This window comes from Gambusia affinis, linkage group LG09 (assembly GCF_019740435.1).
Source record: "Gambusia affinis linkage group LG09, SWU_Gaff_1.0, whole genome shotgun sequence".
Taxonomy (NCBI): Eukaryota; Metazoa; Chordata; class Actinopteri; order Cyprinodontiformes; family Poeciliidae; genus Gambusia; species Gambusia affinis.
The window spans coordinates 28,355,683-28,376,591 of record NC_057876.1 but is presented as its reverse complement, the minus strand read 5'-3'; the positions used below and the strand labels follow the sequence as shown (position 1 = coordinate 28,376,591).

General features: G+C 38.2%; 1 protein-coding gene and 1 long non-coding RNA gene across 2 annotated transcripts; both read right to left on the bottom strand.

Annotated features, from left to right (window-relative positions):
* Window positions 1-1,283: 1,283 nt before the first annotated feature.
* On the bottom strand, window positions 1,284-20,666 carry gpm6aa (glycoprotein M6Aa). Its single transcript, XM_044127239.1, has 7 exons — window positions 20,120-20,666; window positions 7,379-7,571; window positions 7,027-7,183; window positions 5,680-5,833; window positions 5,139-5,215; window positions 4,555-4,620; window positions 1,284-3,156 (listed from the first exon to the last, which is right to left on the bottom strand). Exons 1-7 carry the CDS (start codon window positions 20,154-20,156, stop codon window positions 3,004-3,006), a joined length of 837 nt encoding a protein of 278 aa, XP_043983174.1. The 5' UTR covers window positions 20,157-20,666; the 3' UTR covers window positions 1,284-3,003.
* LOC122837116 lies at window positions 13,133-13,804 on the bottom strand. Its single transcript, XR_006371689.1, has 2 exons — window positions 13,618-13,804; window positions 13,133-13,532 (listed from the first exon to the last, which is right to left on the bottom strand). It is a non-coding gene; the product is annotated as an uncharacterized LOC122837116 (long non-coding RNA).
* Window positions 20,667-20,909: the final 243 nt, after the last annotated feature.

The window sequence follows — 20,909 nt, the reverse complement described above, 5'->3', positions numbered from 1 at the left end:
GTGAGAGGTTTTCTCTCACGTGAGCCAGCCACGCTTTTCTTAATCCACTTTAATGACTTCTTCATTTGTGCTTCTGTTTTTAGACCAGGTACTCATGTCCCTAACTTTTGTTGGAACCAAAAAACTAAGATTTGGTTCACTTTTATTTTCTTAAAAAGCTTTTTGAAGTTTCCAAGAATTTCCTCCATGCTGTTTTATTTAAGTGGGATGAATATGAAAGAAGTGCGAGGGGAGTTATTCTGTCTGGCACCAACATGCAAACTGTAATCTGGGAAATGATTTATTATCCTGGCAGAGTGGATGAGTGGTTTTAGGGGAGAAGCCAAACTACACCTGAACATCAGCGACAGATTCAGAGTGGTGCAAACCTTTCATGCATCAGCACATTATTTGTCACCTGATTCCTGCACCATTGTTGTGTTATTTATATTAGATAAGGAGTTTAAAAGCTGCAGGTATTGTTTTCTATTCTCTGTATCTGCTGGTTTTGAAGATGCATTTTGGCGGCAGCACATGGCTCAAATTAAAGGTTGGATTCTGTAATTTGCTCAGTGTGAAATTAAGCTACACATCCTTACCAGAGGCCCCAGTCGATATGGAAACCCTGTTTTTTAGGTTTGGAAGAACTGAGAGGTGGGAGACATCTAGTGGTGAGATGCATTAAATCATAAAATGAAATAATCTAAGTTTAAGTATTTTTTAAACTTTGTATGGTTGATCAACACAAAGAAATAAAATATTTAAAAAATCTTAACGTAAATATTTTTTTTTCAACTTTCTCAAGTTCATCTAAACAATAAGATGAGACAAGATCAAATAAAATCCTTAAATAATTTTTCAACTTTCTTGGGTTGATCAAAATAATAAACAAATAAAAAGTCTTAACCTGAATATTTGTTTTTACTTTATGTTGATCTAAAAAATTTAATAAAATTTACTGAAATCTTACTGTAAATATCAATATTCTCAGTTAAACCTAGACAATAAAATTAAACTCAATTAAGTAACCCAAATATGTTTTTCAGCTTTTCCAGTTTGATCAATACGATAAAATCATAACCTAAATATTTTTTTTAGAATTTCTCGGGTTAATGTAAACCATAAAATAAAACAAAATAAAATAAATTAAAATTTTTACTTACATTTTTTTTTCAAGTTAATCTAAAAGATAAAATAAATTAAATTAAGATATCTTGACAAGTGTTCTTTTTTCAACTGCACAGTCCCGTTTTAAATGTCCCAACGGTGAAAAATTGTCAAAAAAACTTTACACTTGACTCATATAATTATTAACAAGTACACAAGTGAATTTTATTTATGCAAGCAAATTTGATCATACATGTCAAATAAGCCACTTCTAGCTGTTGGCACATGGATGTACAAAACAGATTTCCTTTAAAGCCTGCGTTTGAGCATCTGTAGTGAAAGTACAAAAGACTAATACGAGGAGGAAGCTGAAAGCATTTTTTTTCTCATCATTACCGAGTAAGTCATGTTGGTACGAGAATCAGCTTTAAGACATGATTGAAAGCTCATCACAAACTAAATAGACAGAACTCAAAGTCTACAGTCTAATATCAGAAGGATAAGATGCAGTGAGTGTGGGAGGTTCATTACTGCACATATAAACAAAGGGTTGATCCATCAAGACGCTCTAAATTACAAAAATAAACAAGGAAATAAACTTTTGAGTCAATAAGACTATATTAAGGAATCTCCATGCCACAAAAAAACATCCACAGTAAATTCACAGTCTTTACTAACAGTACAGTTATCCAACTTTCAGTTGAACACCAAAGCGGTTACATCTAGAGAGCACAGAAAAAGTCAAGTCAGTGCATGAAACGGGGTTAGGAGAGGCTGTTTTTTTAAAAAAAAAAGCAGGCAATGAAGTGACAGGCTGTTTCTGCAGCCGTATAGTGAAATGTGTAGGCAACACAGTTACTGTCTTAAAACACAAATAAAAATCTGTGACATCACATCTCATTAATCCACAAAGGACCGACATTACAGCAGAAACTTCTCAGCTTCAGGCTCATTCTTTTTAGTTCAGATTGGTGGAGACTGGATAGGTTTCTTTTTAATTTTCCTTTAACATAAGTGCAAAAACATAAAGATAATCTTTGATGTCACCATATTTACAGTGCAGAGTTTTGCTTAAACACAAGATTAGTATTCATAATGCTCTGCTTTCCGAAAATAGATTTAAATGACAAGGTTATACTTCTCAATTAAATTTAACTTGGCTCGTTCCCCCTTTATATTAGTAATAATTTCTTTTTAACAGAGATTTCTTTGCATTGATTTGGTACTTAATATTTAGTTGGTTTGCTACTTTATAATCGAAAACAAACTGAATAGTTGTTTATTGTGAAAGTGTATCTTAATCCCTGGGAATTCTGGCAAAATTTGCATTTTTTAAGGTGAGATGCAAAATATTTTCAAAACCTAAGCACTCATTCATTTAAAACACTCTTACACATGAAATCTCCACACACACAACATGAGAAATGTGCTTAAAAACCCTTTAAAGCCCCTGTTGACCTCCTCAGAAATCAATGAAAAAGAAATAAATTATGAATGAGAGCAAAATTACCAAATAAAAACAAAAGATTTATACACAAATTTTAATAAAACTTAAAAGAGCTGAAATATTACTGCTACTTTTGATTCTACAAACTACACTAAAACTACAATCAGCACTAAACGACTCGTATTCAAGAATAATACAACTGCCATGACGATGATTAGAAAAACCCATCCACGAGAGAGGTAAAGGGGCTTTGTTTTTTCATTTAAGATGCTGCTTGTGACGAAGGAGCTTTGTGAGAAGCACCCCAGACCACATTGTCACATGACGCACCAGTTATATCAGCAGTGCCGAGGGCCCTAGGCGCCTTCCGCCCCCCTCGGGAGGGGATGGTAGAGAGAGACAGAGAGAAAGCAAGAGGAGAGGCGGGGGGAGAGAGGCCGGAGTGGCGGGGCCGGGCCTCGCGCTGGACTCTATGTGTACGCGTTGAGGCGCTCTTTGGAGCGAGTGGAGTGGATGTCATGAAGCTCCTGCTCCTCTTTGGACTTGATGTCCTCGTACTTCTGCATGCGGCAGGCGTCCTTCACGTAGGCCCAGTTCGCAGACAGAACCATCAAGTAGTGGATCTGTGAGGAAAAATGGAGAAATGCAAAATAAAAAGGAGAAATAAATTAATTTGACACGGTTCACAATATAGAAGCCATTTTCTTAAATGGTGTGATGGTACAACCTGAACATATGTACAACTTTTAGATGGAATACCACTGGTTCACTGTACAAGATAAGAAGAAATTACTGTAGATTTGAAGTCGAATCAGGATGATGAGAGTTTTGGACAGATGCAAAACTGTCTCTTTACTCTGTACTGTACAGTGACAGTATAGAGTAAAAGATACTCGGGTAAGTAAGGAGGTGTGGTAGGTGAAGGTACGAAGGAGGCTGAGGATTGGCAGCATGACTGAGCTCAAGACCAAATATGTAAGACAAAATCACATATCTGGAAGGTTCATAGAAACCTGTTTTAGTGTGAAGTCTTTTTCTTGTGTCCTGTGGTTGAACTGAGCTTGTATACCATTGTCATTTGATTACTCTTTTTTATTGTTATTGTTAATTTTATTGTTAATTCCAAGAACATTTTTTGTTGAAATATTTATTTAGTACACAGATCAACAAGGGGAAGCAGTGAGGGTCACAATAGAAAACATGAAGTTTTTTGCCACCTTGTTGCTGTGATGTTTATTTTTAGTAATTTGGTGGTCCACCAGGTGGCAGCATGATGCCAGTCCATGTATTGAACCATGACGTTACCATGGTAGCAGAGATTATAATGAATGTTTTGTGCTTTAATAAAACAGCTTCTCCTGTCAGTCTGACTCCTGCACCGCTAGACTTTTCTAAGATCCAGACAGCTCCTCCAGATTTACACGTCTGGGTTCAGTTGCTCCCTTTTGTCTGTGTTCCCGTTAAAGATTCTTGGCCGTGTTTGTGTGGTTCAGAACATTGTCAGCCTTGGTTGGAGGTTCTGTTGTGGTTTCTGTTTGGCAGAGAAACTATCAGAAGAGGCTTTGAGTCCCGCCACAGTTCACGCCATCGGTTTCTGTCCAGCAACCACTTTCTGCTCCTCAGAAAATGGCTTCACACAAATTACTGAGCGATGTTTGCAACAATCTCTGAGCCTTTCTTTTCCCTGTTTCCATGACAACAGCATGACATGCCCACCGCCTGCAAAAGAGGGAGGGAGACGAACCCTGTCTCTTTCACTGCACCAAAATGCCTTCTTTCCTCTGTCTGCCTCTTTAATCTCCCAGGGAATCAAAAGGAGAAACAACAAAATGTCACCAGTTTCCCAACGTTTCTCCTCAGTTTCCAGCAGCTAATCAGAGGAATGCACATTCTTCTTAAAACAAATGAGATCGTGCACGAGCCAGAGCTGTTGTATTCTGCTGGTATCTCTAGAGTTCTGCATTTGGGAGATGTTGAGGTACATTTGAAATATTGATTTCATTTTGCCGTTGGTAGCTCACCATTGCAATAACGGCGGCTCCTGCTCCAGCGAGGGCACAGATGAAGAGGTGGAACGTCATATCCAGCTGCAAGAAGAAACAAATCACACCATATTAATCACTGACACAGAACCAGAACCGGATGGTTTTAATGGTAGCATTCAGATCAGAAAGAATTACAAAGAAATAGCCATTAAAATACCAGTTAATTCTGCTTTCTTCCATAAAAATCCTGCATAATAAACACCAAATAGTGCATAATTTTGAAGTAAATGTTTTATTAAACTAAAGATATAAAAAAAAAGTCTGGTGTGCATTTGTATTTACCCCACAGATCTGTTTATATCTGCAAATCTTGAGTGTTATTCTCAGTGGGAGATCATGTCTTTGGTTTGATTTGTGCCATATCCTGCTGTAAACGTCAGAGTAGCTTTAGCCCCAACCTGTCTGCTGCGTTCCTTGAACACAGTCTGCTCAGCCGTGCACAAAACGGGTGACGTGTGTACCGCCATTATTTATGGCTAGGTTTGGTTCTGCGCACATGCTTTTTTCACTTATGCTGAAAGAGTGCAAGAAAGACGACTTTCCGTCACTGAATCTTTTACCTCAGTAGATCCACACATCCTGTAGAACTTCTCTGATCCAGCACACACTGTTTTTGCTTCAGCAAGCGGGACAATGCCTGAAATAAGAAGTTAGTTTTATTATCAAGTGAGTTTTTCTTTTTTTATCAGAGCACAGAAAAAATCTGCAAAATGTAGAAACAGTTTCCATAAAACAGTTCTCGTATGAACAAGGCGTTTCATTGTCTCTGTGGTGGCAAATTGTTGTTGACACTCAGTCGCTGTGTGAGTGCCTGCTGGTGGTTAATAGGCTGGAATATATGGCACTAATTCTATCAACAGCATAATTTGATTTGAAAACATTAAAAGCACTTCAGACAAACCTGGCTCTGATGTATCAGAATTTCAGAGTTGAATATTGGCTTTCATGTAAGTTCACTTCATATAAGTGCAGCCACCAGTTAGCTATAGATTTTTCTGTTCTAGAGCAGCTGTTCTGGATGCATGATCTACACATGAGCTTCAGAGGTTGTGATAACTCTGAGAGGAATGGGCAGGGTAAAGAATCGGAGAAAACAGTTACCGTATTGACGCGGGTCGAGGCACAGCGAAGCCCCCTCCAGCACAGTGTCATTTTGGCAAATATTCCAGATGTTGAAATATATAAAGACTGGAATGGAGGTGAAAGCTGTCACTCCGAGCCAGGCCAGCATGAAGATGTAAGTCAGCATGATGAACTGAAAATAAGCACAGGAAGCTAGATAACTATACTAAAAAGAATCTGACATGTTAGTAAAATCATAAATGTAAGGTAAATATTGCTTTTTCCTGGTCACATTTTCAGAACTTCTGCAGCAGATGGTACTGGTTTCTTTTTGCTCTGGCTTTTGGATTTCTGTTGATTCCCCACTTTTGATTGCATAGAGAATCAGAATGATGGTGTGGAGGAAAAGACACTTATAAAGAATTGTGGATGTTGCAAGATGCATGGAGGAAAAACCAAAGCGTTGCACAACTTTACCCAAAAATAGACGATCCTAACGTAGCTCATGATTCAAACAAAAACAGAATAAAAAAAAATCTTGAACGATTGGTCCTTTGTGTCCTTGTTGTCCATATCTTCTTGAAAAAATTTATTTAGTCTCCAATCTCTGGGGAGGAGTCGTAAGGAGGGATTGATCAGCCAATCAGAAGCAGACATGGGTTAATAAGAGAGCACCGTGCCAATCTAAGCTAAGAAGTAAAACTAATAGTGTGTAATTTTAAAAACGTCAAAATTAACAAAGCATTCTGAAAATTTGAAGCATAAGGTGGTTTGCATGTCATATGTTGGAAACCGTTGAATGCCATTTGCAGAAATAAATTCTTTTGGATTTGCAAAAGTTTGTTTCTATAACAGTTTTAAAGAAGTTAGAGAAAACACTTGCTACACGTTTAATCTTCTGTTAATTTAGCTCATTTGAGTGAATTGAAAGGTTGGCTAATTCAGGACTTTTTTTTAACCTAAATGCTTCTATTTGAAGATCTTTACACTTTGTGGGCATTAAAGAGCCTTTTGTCTCTCCTGTTGACCTCCAGGGTCTTAAGAAGCAGCTTAGCTTCCTTATGCTCTGCTTCATTTTTCTATTTCTGTCAAATATCTATTTGATGATGCTAACAAGTTTATTTAAAAATAGCTTACTTTCTTTATTATATATTCTTTTAAGTTACTATATCTCAAGATGATCTTGATAGGAAATCACTGGTTGCTTTTTCATCACTTTAATTTGACTTTTTGCAGAAAAAAGAAATTATAACCAAGATTCAATGTTGATACAACACCAGGCTGCTGTGTTCCTTAGTTTGTTCTCTAATATCCTCTAACAAATCCCTCAGGCCTTGAGAGTAAAGCATTTAAACTCTGTGTATCCTGAAGCGTGCAGGCTCGTACCCAAGCGCTGACACAGCGTCCACAGGTGGTGATCTTGAAGTCTCCATACAGATCCTTAATGGCTCCGCTGGTGAAGAATCCCTCCACCATCAGCAGGATGCCGTAGACGAAGAAAGCCGAAGCAATGCCATAGATCACATATTTGATTATGTCAATCCTGTAGAGTAAATACAGAAAAACATTTTGTTCTTCAAATTACTCTGTCTTATAGAAATTCACAATAACACACAAAAAAATGGAGCAATAAACACAAACTTTCTTCAGCAATATTAGAATGTGATTTGAGGGATTATTCTTGTCCTCATTTTTACTGTGGACAGTTTCTCTTTGCAAACTGATGGTTTTCACTCACATGGTGAAGACGTCCAGCGCATCCACTGGGCTCCTCACAACCTCAAAGTAGTTCTGGAGGATGGTGACGGTGCCCGACAGGGCTTCGTGCCCGCAGCCGCAGAACAGGGCCACGCCCGCATACAGCAGGATGGTAGCTACCAGGGACGGGTACGGGATGCCGCCCAGGCATTTGATGCAACACTCCAAGCATCCTGAAAACACAGCCAGGTTCCTCGGTCAGTTGACTGAGTCAGAGCAAAATTCAAGAAGACTTTTCACGCCGGGAGACACGACTTTCCCGTCTGCAGGATTTTAAATAATTCAGACATCACAAATGAGGAAAATCCATCAGAAGGTTGTACACTAAGTCTCAGTTCACTGGCTGAGAAAAAGAAACATGGAAAAAGAAACTTCCAAGACTAAATCTGAGAATCGTTTTCTATGGTTTAGAAATAATAATTTTCTTTAGGATAACAAGGAGCATGGTAAATTCTAAAATACCTCCTTCATAAACGAGATTTGGACAGAGATTAGGATTGACACCATAACACAAATCAGAATAAAGTCCATTAGTGACAAGAGAAGAAAATTATAACAGCTAAACCCACACACACACTCACACACACACACCCACACACATATCACTTGTGTATGTTAAACTGTGTAGTTCCTATTCTGTTCCACATATTCTAAGCCAAGAATGAGACATTTAATGTCCACTTCTATTTCGTGTTTATTACTATTGTATTACATTATTCTCAGAGATCCTCTGTGGTATTAAAGGCCTACAAATTATTGAATTTAATGTTTGTTTTGCAATTCTGGAAAAAGATGTTGATTGAAGATTGACTGTTTGATTCTTCCTCATTTCATTTTATTTCTATGAAATTAAAAAGAGTCTTACTTGCATTTAGATGATATCCAATCAGAAAATCTTGCAACTTTGCAACATTTCTTGATTTTTAGATGCTTGTGGCTCTGATTTTAACATTTGGACCTTTGGTTCTTTATCTGGGTCTAGTTTATATGCCAAACAAAACGTGTGAACAAAATGATTCTTTTGTTTGATTATCCATAGTTTATAGATTATAGATTTTTTAAATATAATAATTGTTTTGTTTCATAATTAGTGGCAAAAATAGATTTAAAAAAAATGCTTATTTGGAAAATGTTTTACCTTAGAATATGAATTGAAAATGGAAAAATTACTTTGCAGTTTATAGACTCCAGCCCTACATTTATACTAGGAGTTGCCCAAACTTGTGGGCAATGCTGACATTTCATATTGGATGAAATCCCGTCCTGAGATTTACATAGAGATCGTGACCTTTAACCCTGTCCTTTTTGCCAGGCTTACCCCCAGAGGACCTGTAGGTGACCAGAGACTGGTTGGCTCTGGTTCCAGTTTGGAGGAGTCCCTCTTCGTCCCCGAGAGGCTGGGACTGTAAATGCTGATGTATGCAGCTGTCATATGAATTGGTTAGATTTATGAGTCACTGCCGTGTCTTTGGGTGTTTGTTTGTGTTTCTGAGTCAGTCATTTTTCAGACAGACAGCAGCAGAAGCTAAACCTATTCCCAGTGCTGCAGCAGAACAAACCTTGCAAGGCGCTGCAGCACATAAACCAGCAGACATTTTAATAACACAAACAAATGCAGCTGTGTGCTTCTTGGCTTTTTGATCAATGGTTAAATGTGTAAGCATTTATTTGTTGGGATAGAAAACCTCATTTTGTTACTGTAAATTATAGCACAAATAAAAAAAGGAACAAATTCAGATTATTTTCAGCATCAGACGTTATCAGCAGTAACAGTCACCATCTATCTCTGCAAATTAAGCATCAGAATAACATCTCTGCTCCTCAACTCTGCTTCTGATTCTCATGGTAGACCTGAGTGGAATACTGAGTAGCTGATCCGCCTGCCAGGCTGTGCTGAGCATTCAGACGGTTGGTAGGGCTCCAGCCTCTCCCAGGGTTCACTATCTGCATCCTCACTCACTGCTGTGCTGTGGAATGTGTTTTCAGACACACTATTTAATTTTTAACCATTTTATCTGGGTGTGCAGAGAATGTTTGCTTTTTCTAACACCTAGTGCAATTTTTTCTTTACCCCAGAATCAACCTGTGACTGTTTTCACCAACATGACATATGAAAGAATGGAGAAGAAAGTCCAGTGCACTTGGCTTCTGTGCATTGTTCTTGGTTTGTTGTTTGAATGATTTTGGACTAAATAAGCAGGATTTTGATTCATAAATGCTTGCTCTGAATAGTTTAGTTGAGGAAAATAAATCCTTGCCAACACCACAGGAGTTTAGTTGTCCAGTTTGTAAGTATTTTGTGGATCTGAAGAAAACTTTATGTGGCAGTCTGTATTGCCTCGAAGCACAAACCAGTCCTTGCATACACAGAGGATGAGCAGTGTCTGCACAAAGTGATTCTCCTTGTGTTAACATAGAAATGGAGAGAAGAAGAAGTGATTCTACTAGCCATAGTACTCATCATGCAGTGGAACAGTCTGCAGGTTCTTTAAGGTCTGAATCATGGCTCTCAATGTGAATAAATTGGCTCCTTCTTCCAAGTTAAGGAATTCAAGTATCTTGTTGATTTGTTCACAAGCGATGGTCGATCAGACCCAGAAATAGACAGACTGGAGGCGTCTCTGCAGTAAAGCAGGCACAGCTCTTTTGGGTTGGGATAAGGAAAGAGCTGAAACAAAATCATAAAACTCTACATTTCAGCCTTCTCTGAAAACGATGTTGACCAAATCGAGGAGATCTCAGACAAACATAGCTATACTTCCTCCTTCTATCCTGATCAGGATTTCTCCTGGATGCTTTTAACGACTTTGGGAATATTCAACTGGGAGCAAATCATAGAGCAGATCCAGAACCCACTGGAAGAATGTTTGTCATTTTTAGCTATTGATTTTATTCAATAGAAAATGTGCTTGAAACCGTTTCAGTCATTACTGAACTTGTAATTGCATATTTATGGGAATTAATATTTAATTTGAACGCTATAAGTCGCTTCTGACTTTACTGAGGGGGGCAACAGCCCCCCAAGCCTCTGTGTAGATCCACCCCTGTCCCTACCAGACTTTTTCCTTCTAACACAATTTTGGATAAGAGGATGGATGGATGAATGGATGGATGGATGGATGAATGGATGGATGGATGGATGAATGGATGGATGGATGGATGGATGTTGATAATGATAGTTTAGTTTTATGTTGGCTGTTCAGCCTTTAAAATTCCTGTTGGTGGCGTTTTGTTCTTATTTCTTTTAGTGTTCTCATTTTAAACGTGCCTCAAACATCAGATTGTTTGAAAATCCTCCAGGACAGATGGTGAGTTTGCCACCTCTCTTCTCTCAGTCTCATGGCCGGATTTATTGACCCAATGGTGACTCATAAAGTGTGAAGGATGCAGCCAATCACATTTGCTGTCCAGTCATCAGACATTAAATCTACAACCATCTTATAGGTTTCATGCCTTACAGGTGGAGCAAAAACATGTTTTCTTGTTATTTTAGACTTTTTTTTTCTCATTTGTTCAAGTAATAGCTGTGATTTTTCTCGTTGAGCATTGATTAAAAAAACAAGACTGTGTCTCTTTATACACTTTGAAGACGTGTTGCTGCAGCCATGCAGAGACGATTTCAACATGATGAGTAAAGAACGCTCGTATAAAAGATTTATGGCCTGGCCTCAATTGATGTTTATTACTTTTGCATTATTTACATTCCTGCACACAGATTACACCAAGTCAAAAATCTTTCTCTCCTTCTGGTTTAATGTTGCTCATTTTCATCTGAAGCATTATTGAGTCAATTATCAATAATTCATATGGAGGAAAAACAGAAGTCTTAATTATTTTTGCTTATTAAGCTATAATTAAAATAGCCTGTTCTGCATTAGTGAGAGGACATGTTTCCATGGAAACAGTGGAGTGGAGCTACAGGGTTGGATGAGCGCGGTGTGTGCATTAGTGAGTGGCTGTGACATGACTGATGTTTTATTGATTCTCTGCTTTTAATTTTGTGGAATGGAGACACTTTGGATTCCCTAAATACTGAAATATAAAGACAGAATGACCATTTGACTCCCCGATAAAAATATAGAAATATATATGTTGAATGAGTGCAGCGATGAATAAATGATGCAGAGAAAAAACATTTTCTTCTCTGTAACTCTTTGCTAAGCTTAACTGACCCAAAGTTTTGGCCGATGAAGGATGAGGAGGAGCTGCTGGGTGTCTGATCCATAATTTAGGAGTGGCACAAAACAACGGCATGGAAGCCTCTCACATGACTTATTCATGCTTTTTAGCCATGGTAAAAATAAAATATCCCATGCTATATTAGGGGCCAAAAAAATTACAGTAGATCTGAAAATCCGTTTTTTGTTGTTGTTTTTTTAAGTATTTTCTGTGAACTTTAAGAATTTGGTCCTACTTGTTTTTGTTACAGATTACCTTTACTGTGCATTGCATATCCAACAGCTCAATCAGCTCAAAATTGATTGAAAATAGGTTACATTTAAACACGTCATGGTGCAAAATAAAAGGATTTTAACATTTTAATTATTTAAACAAAGATCTCTGTGGGATTTGCATAATGCATCCTCACATGATAAAACCTCCTCAAAAAACACAAACAGGTGTAAAAAGTGAATGTGACCCCAAAACGCCACGGCCCAATCAGCAGAAGGGGTCTGTTTAATACAAAGAGAAAGGATCACCCCCCCACCACCACCACCACCCTGCACCTCCCACCTCTGCTCCATCTGTCAGTGTCATATCCAGCAGGCGAAAGAAACACACACACCCTCAGATCCTCAGTGACCCAGTCAACTTTTCAGTGCTTAAATATGTTTAAAGCTAAATGACGTCTAGCAGAGGGAAGACGGCTCAGGATGATGGTGGGCTTCATTAACCAAGGATTTACTGCTCCTTTGTGGCACCAGTGCATCTGAATGTTGTACAAATTGAGGATAACATCATTTTGCATCAGTCTTGCTCATTAGTCACCTCTTGCATTGTAAATGTTTAATTTCTTACACAAGAAATTATAAGTTGTATTTGATATAAAACTTGAACTTCACAGCAGTATGAATGAAAGTATTTACAGTTTATCCACAGAAGTCTACATTTGACTCCTGATTAGTCTCATCAAGTAAGAACCAGTCAACATTTTTAAATTCATTACATTGTTAAAGCCTTTATGGAAACCTATAATCCAGTGTGGTGTGTTCAGGCACCTTTTTGTGTGTCACGGTTCTAAGCGGGTTTTGGCCATTAAGTGTGTAATCGTACAGCATTAAGTGGCACAAAGAATGATTAGGGTCATGGCTAAAGTTCACAGTGTGAGGTGTGAAGAGTTTGGGTATTTGTTCACCATTTCATGAAGGAACAAATAATGCTCATAAAATGAGGCTGCTTAATTATGGAGAACTTATGAAACTTTCAATTTGGATAAATAATGCTTGCAGTCATGCATTTGTACTCTCTAATACCTGCAAAAGTGGAAATATGATTGAATATTTATAAATACTGTACAAAACCAGATAAAAGGATGTTAGATGTGTAAACATTTTTTATTGAACTTGAAAACTAATACTAGATCAGTGTTAGATGATCTTTTGATCTGTACAGTGCACCAAACACCTGATACAATTAAGAGATATTTGCACATTTCACCTCTTTTAACTGCTTTCTTCCAAGTCCCTGTAAAATATCCCTTATGGACCGTTGGTCTAGTCAAAGATGCCTCCTGTTCCAGCAGAAGTTTTGTTTTTATTTGATAAAAAGCATTCGGAAGCTCTAAGTGAAAACATTTATCTGCCATTGTTGGTAATTTCAGTCTCTCTTGAGTTTGAAGAATGTGGTAGAAAAAAATCTGGTGTATTAACAACCATTTAATATAAGTGCAATTGCACTTTACTCCAATCTGCCTCTGATTGGCTGACTGGTTGCTGAGTCCTTTGTGGCGTCTCGTCCAGAAAGATGCATTCTGCTCAACTTCCTTCACAAAGCCTTTTTTAAGTTTGTCACCCATTTCCAAATCCAAAGTGAGGAACCGTTGAGCACTGAGAGAGTTCAGTACCTCTTGCCATCTGAGTGACCTCCTGGCAGACAGGACTGCTGCAGCAGCAGAAAAACCAGCTTCCCCCAAGCTGAAAGGAAAGGAGGAGTCAGATTCCCTGAGACGAAACACAAAACGTGCAGCAAGAGAAATCACCATAAATAGCCGTGTCTGACCCAAAGTAGACGCGTTGTTTTCCTCTTCAGGTCTGAGAAGCTGTAATAAAGGTGGTTCTGCAACTTCTAATATCTCATCCCGTTTTTTTACCCCACTGTCTAACATATTAGATGTTATTTTCAAAGTTCAGTTCCATCCTAATAAAACTCAGGTAACTTCTGTTGGCGTTGAAAAGCAGAACTAACTTTAAAATTCTTTCTTTTATGCTTTTTGTTTGTTTCTTTTCAAACTCATATTTAGAATATGAGTCTCAATTGTCAGATTAAAAGTACCTTTTGAAAGCAACAACCTTTAAGCAGGTATTAAACATACTTTTTATTAAATTAACATTCCTGTTTTTAAACATGTTTTTTTATTGGTCTGATGTTCTAATTTTAAATATGATTTTATTAGCTGTAAATGTAAAGTCATTACCCCTTAAGAGAAATAAAGGTGCTAAAACATCACTTTGTATAACTTAAATAATGCGTTTCACTTGGTGATGGAGTTATTGAAATAAATTGATTTTTAAATAATACTCTTATTTGTTCAATAACATTGAGGCATTTGTTTGAAAAATACATTTGTGGGTTATGCAACAGAGTAGAGAATCTGGGTTATGGCCATAAAAAACTAAACAAATCCTCTGGTGGAAGAATGAGATGTTGTCCCACAACAGTGTGTGACCAGGCTTGGTTATAGGCTCTGGTGTTTGTGTCTGGTTCTCCCATGTGTTTCTGAAGCTTCAGTATGTTTAGTTCCTTCAGACTTTGTGAGATCTCAATAATTTTATCTTTTAAACAGCAACAAACAAGAGTCAATAACAGATCAAATTGTTATTGATGTGCAACTCACCTACTCAACTCTGTTGCTCAACTAAAAAGCGCTTTCACTTCACAAATGTAGCACCATATAAGGAAAAATGAAAAGGAATGCAGCTAATTACTAGGTCTTTAATTAATTGATTCCAACTAATTGCATTTTAATCAAATCATTTATTCACAAATTATGCAACGTTTTCAATTCAAAAACATTTTTGCTGCTAAATTATTAAAGATGTTTTAATCAGTTATTTAGTTTGTTCAGCTGTCAGACTGGTGCAAAGTACTTCTCTACACATACAGTTTCCAGTCTTTATGACGGCCTGATCATCTTGGAACTTCTTTAGTGGACTGGGGATGCTGACAGGGACGTGTGAACTGCTGCTGCTTGTTTACCATGGAGATGCTTTTCTAGGCTTGAATAGCTGCGCTGACAGACTAACTCCTTCTAGCACAACTTGAACACAATAGTCTTTTCCAGTGTACCATCAGATCAGCTTAGAAGCAGAAATGAACCCCAGTGGGTCTAGAGAAGCAGCTTTGACATCTATCACTGTTGTTAGTGTGTCAGATTTACGGGTCGACCAAAAATGTGCCAATATAATAATGGTGTAATTTTTTTACATAGGGAAAAAAGGGATTAATTGCATTAAAATTATAGGTTCAAATCTATGTAATCAGCAGAAATATGTCTGGGTAGAAATGTGAATGGGGAAGGTAACCTGAATGTCTTCAGTTTGAAAAATCAAATCTGGAACAATGCACTTACCAGAGGAGAAAAAACAGAACCATTAGTAGAGAATACCTAATCATGTTTGTTTGGTTATGATTAGCTTGCACCACAATGCATCCAGTCAGGCATGATTGCCGGTGCTCGTTATCAGAAGAGTTATGTATGGGGGCAGGGAGGCGGTGGGTAGGTTGGCAGAGTTAAAGGGAAAGGAGGGCGTGGGTTTGGGGGGGATGGTGGATCTGTGTCAGTGTGAGGGTATAACATGCTTGTCTCGTTGCTTTCCTTGCTCCTTTTTATGCCGCTCCCCCTCTCGCTACACACCATTTCTCCTGTAGCAAGCGGCAAGCGCTCTTTTTCTTTCCTGCTCCCCCATCTCCTCTGCGCATGTTTAATCAACCAGTATGGTTGCCATGTCAACCCCTGCGCGAAATCTGAGAATAGAGCGAGTACTTCAGAGCCATGACCCACTTTACTGTATGTCAACAAATTCAGTGGGACAATAGTGAATGAGACGCACACGAGCCCTCAGGGCCAAGGGGCCGATGAGGGCCAGGTCCAAAGGCCCGGCGAACAATTTCCTCTTTTTCTCCTCAGAGATACTTTTAAAAAAACCGCATGCCTGGTAGACTGGGGACGTGCTTTCGTTTAACTTCATTCCAGGAAATAAGCGATAAAGTGATAAAAAAAAAACACTAGATATTTGCATTAAATGAGCTCGATATCTTGTTAAGCAAGCAAGAAGGAATGTAGGAATTTTACGAAAAAGCTGCAAAACAAAACATTATTCTGCTGCTTAATTTTCTCAAGTTTATCTGTATGGAAGCTTTAAATCAGCAACGTAAAAACTTTACTGAAGCATATTACTGCTTGATTATTATACTACAGCAATATTACAGTCATGTTTATTACCACCGTTAGATGTTGAATCACAGGATTTACAGCACAATCAGTTGTTTTGGTGCAATAAGAAGTCGTCATGATGTTTTCAGAGGAAAGTCTCAAAAAAGGTGAAAGGAACAATTGGAGGAACTCCCCTGACTTCTTCAGGGCTGGACAGGTCAGGACTCCAAACAATGAGACCAGGAGGAGCGGTCACAAGGACAGAAGACTCATATTTTAAAACACGGCCAAAAATTGATAAATACTGCTGCTGTACTCTGACCTGACCTGAGTTTGGTCAGGGTCCTCACTGCTCCACAGACTCTTTATAACAGTCTGAACATCTGGCAGTAATACAGCTTTATTGGATTTATGGATGCTCCACAAATCCTGAGATAACATGATGCTGAAGTCTCTTCAAGAGATTTTATTTATAAATCTAAAATGGTTTGACTTTACAAATCAGGATGGATCAGTTTGTGGTTATTTAAACATATTCTAACTAAATCAAATATACTGTTTTAACCCTTCACAGTCTGACACTAAAACTAAACCTGTCTATTAGATTAGTTGAAAACAACTTACTAAAATATTTTCATTAATATTGTGTTACATCGTATATTTAATAAAAATATGCATAATTGAAATGTGTAGTTCTAGAATAATTAAATCTAAATGAGTTTAAAAATAATTTACTTTTACTTTTTGTATTTAAAGTGAAAAATACATTTAAAACATTATATTAAATAGACCTTATTTACTGAGCCATAATCACAATTTACTCTATTAAGGAATTTAAAAAAATATATTTTTTGTTACATTTCACTTAATCAGATGTTATCTGAAAATAAATAAATCCATTTGTGTTTGTTTTTAGTATAAATATTTTTTAGAAAAATAGTAAGAAATAGAATCTGGAAATTCAACCATTTCACTTACTCTATTTTGTCTGCAAAGTTTTGAAACTATTTAATTAAAATCTCCTGTCCTTCAGAATAATGCTAAAGCCATTCTCTAATAACAGAGCAACATTTCCCTGGATGTAACACGAGGTTTCAAACTTGTATATCATAGTGATTATTGTTGTGTTAAGAAACAGAAAAACATCATTTGGATCAGAACATCAAGTTTGGGTTTTGATTTTCCATAAGGCGTCTGTGGTGGATTCACAAGATTAGCAAGTTTCCCTTTTTCTGGATTTATGAAAAACTTTGGTCATGGACTAAAGAGAGTAAAAGGGAGATTTGGGGGTTACAGGCATTGATTGGAGTGGATTTTCAAATGATTCAGCTACACAGTTTGGGTGTGACGGTGGATTGAGTGTAACAGTTAGCAAAGAAGCCAAATATCTGCGAGACGAAGCAGAAGAGTGCAGACGGGGGTTGTTGTTGCCATTTTGTTGGAAAACTCAGAAGAGGCAGAAACAACGGATATTAAAAAGACAACTGGAGTCTTTGACAAAACAAGTCGTCCATGAAAATTAAAACTTATGAAGGAAGTGGTGCAGTTTTGTTTTCAGAAAGAGGAGAGAGATAAGAAGATTGTTGTTTTGAAAACAATTTGAATTTGATGCAAGATTAAAATTGAATCATTCCTGAAGTTCTGTGAACCTTTCAAAAGCTAAACTAGGATAAAATAAAATGTTGTGTTTGTTTGGTAGAGTCTCTATTTTAGGCTGATAAAAATATCAATAAGGTCCTTGATATGCATTTCTTGCCAAGTCAGAATCCTCATCAAACCTCTGAAGCAGAAGGACAAGCTGTGCCTGGTGGAGCAGCTTCTTGGCTCAGGCTGGGCTAACAGGTGGGCTTTTCTCTGTTTTTCCATTGAGCATCAATCAGCACACTGACTGGGTACATTTTCAAAACTTCAGTTTGGGTTATTTGTGAACAGTTTTACTCCTCATGTTGTCATTTTTAAGGGGTTCCTTGGAAAACTAATCATCTTAGCCTCATGTTTGTGTTTCCAAAAGGTTCTTGCTTTGCTTCCCTGTGGTGTCTGGCCACTTTCATGTGTGGAGTGCCCCCCTACTGTCGACCAGCAGCTCAACGAGCAGAACCCACCTGGTGCATCTGACTCATAATCTGAGATTTGCAGCCTCAGAAGAGGAAGACAGAAGGGAATTAGCGGGCAGTGAGTGCACTCAGTGACACCCGCAACTCATCAAAATGGTAGCAACAAGAAATTAAAAACATGGTTTAGAAATTGATTTTCTCTTTGTCTGGGAAACTTCTATTAAAATAACCAAAGGTCCATGGGATCCAGTACTTTCAGACTCCATCTCTTGTGTCTCAGCAGCAAAGTGTGGCTCTTGCTTGTAAGTGAGTGATAATTGTTACAGTGGATTACAGGATTTTACAGAAAGATGGGCGTGAAATCAAAGTGGACAGCCTCAGTCTTCATCTCGCCTCTTCAGTGAAGTCATTCTGATCATGTGGCCTCTTCAAAGACGAGAGGATCTGTTAGTCACTGCTTTAATATCAGATGCATCAAGTTTCTTTCTAATATCTTTATTAACCAGAGGCTTATTTAGCTAATGTCTGAAAGCTGCTTTAAGTTTATATAGTAGTTAAGGTAGTAACAGGATTTTAAAAACTTTGAATCCCTTTTTTCTTTGAGCTTTCATAGCTTTGGATTTTAGCAAACAAATCATCACTAAACACTAATGAACTGAATGTGTCGTTTTGAGTCATTACTCCTGGGTCCATATGAAGGATGTCAGTCTGAAGTAGTCACATGTAAGATAAAGAGCCAAAATGAAGATTAATAAATGCCAAGAAATAACACCTTTGTTCATTTTTGTTTCTATAATTAAATTTGTGATACCAAAAGATTTTGTCGTCCATCAGATTAATTTTATAACCTTAATGAACAGATTCTTATTTAAAAAAAATAAATTAATCGTAAAGAGACTTTGACTTGAATATGTAATTTCAAAGATTTGTTTAATTCAATTAAATGTTTTTATTATTTTAAATAAAATATAAATCACTTATGTGATTCAGGAAGCACAGCCACATGCCACTTACATTTGGTCTGTAATTTACAAATATTTATGTATGGAGCATATGGCATCACTAGCATTATGACAGTAACAGGTTGATTTGATTCTGTTTATTTTGAACTACATTAGAAATGTTGACTCTCAGTGTTTTGCACAAAACCACTCCAGAATTATTCTGTCTCGATATTTCTGTCATTCCTGCGACTCCTCGGGTCCATCTTTCTATTTTATGTTCACTCAGTGGGTTCACGCACACACACACACACACACACACACACACACGCACGCACACACGCACACACACACACCTACACACCTTATCCTCTATTTGCAGTGTGTTGGTTTGATTCTGCAGCTCTATATTCTGTCCGCCTCACTCATTTGCAGACACAGTGAACTATTTCTGCATAACTGGACTGTAATCTGCAGAAGTGGGCGAACAGAAATCAGATGATAAGGACAGGTCTGTGGCAGCTGCTGCAGCTCGTGTGTGTGATGCAGAGGAGAGGGATTGGAGGAGGGGAGCAAAACACAAACATATGAAGCCATGCCTGTCACATGAAGTCGATTTCAGGAGGGGAGAGGGCAGGCACAAACAAAGGTGTTTTTGACGTGACATGTCAAGATTTCCTTTGTAATACTGACATCGTTTTAAATGTTTCACTCCACAAAGCAATAAACAATCATCTCCCTTTCCTGCCTTAAAGTTACCTGACAATTCACCAAATCATTCATGCTGGGAAAGTGGTGGGGTTTCATGCAAAGCAAATGTTGCTCCTGTTTTAAGTAAATGAAAGAGCCAGCTCCTCCATTAAATCAACAGTGAGCATTGAAAAGCATTGCAACACTGGAGACAAAGAGCAGAACCAGAGGCTCGGTTTGGTTTGTGTTTTTCTCTGAGCCGTCATGACAACCATGAAATCCTCATGGAGCACACAAAGGCAGCCCAGCCGCGGCTGCAGCCGTTCACGCCCCTCTGGCGACCCAAACAGCTCACACAGACACGATACCCAACAAAGAACGCTCTGCAAACAGCTGCCCGCCTCTTCACCAGCAACACAATCTCTTTTCACTTAAAACCTTACCTTTCTGGGTCTGCCCCTCGTCCAGGTCTTCTTCCATGCTGCTGATTCTGTTTTAGACTAACTGAAAAAAGCCTGCTTGGATTGAAGGCTGAAAATCTGAATTATATCAGAGATAATCCACAGAAGACTTCCTCTTTGCTTCTCTTGTATCACTTTCCCGCTGTCTCTGTGTCTCTAGTGGACGCTGAGATTGGCTGTCAGCTGTGGTTTCTGTCAAGTGTCTGGGTGATGCAAAGGAATCAGTGAGTCTTTGTGGTGCTGTCCACTGTGAGCCGCCGTGGCAAGTGCTGAAAATCTCCCTGGTCCCTGGCGGAGGAAGAGGAGGAGGTAGAGGAGGCAGAAGGGGGCTTGGACTGAGCAGAGGGTGGTCTTTATGAGGCAGCAGAGAGAATGTGGAACAAAAGCCTGTTTCTGAGAGTGAACCCGTTTCTGCAAAATGTGGAGTTAGAACACTGAGGCATGCAGACGGTTTAGACTGCTGAGACCCTCAGCCTGTGTCGTGTTCTCCGTCATGTTGGGTTTGTTTGAACATTGCTTGGTTTAAACGCCCCTGGATTTCCAGACAGAATGGTTACACCCTTTATCACCCCCCGACACACACACACACACACACACACACACATTCACACACTGTAGTTCTGCTGCATTAACTCATTCCCACACTAAATGAGGGAGGGGGCAACTGATTTTCAAATAGGATTCTCCTAATCTTGTTAGTCATGTTGATTCAATTACACAATCACCAAGTAGGTGCACTAAGATGTTTTTTCAAAGAAACATATTTTATTTT

What these genes read in the sequence shown, in the direction of transcription:
- gpm6aa (XM_044127239.1), bottom strand. Translation starts at nt 20,156, where the DNA reads ATGGAAGAAGACCTGGACGAGGGGCAGACCCAGAAAG. An exon ending in GCGCTGGACGTCTTCACCAT is followed by an intron (nt 7,184 to 7,378) that starts GTGAGTGAAAAC and finishes TTTACTCTACAG; the next exon opens with GATTGACATAATCAAATATG. An exon ending in CCTCGACCCGCGTCAATACG is followed by an intron (nt 5,216 to 5,679) that starts GTAACTGTTTTC and finishes TTCTTATTTCAG; the next exon opens with GCATTGTCCCGCTTGCTGAA.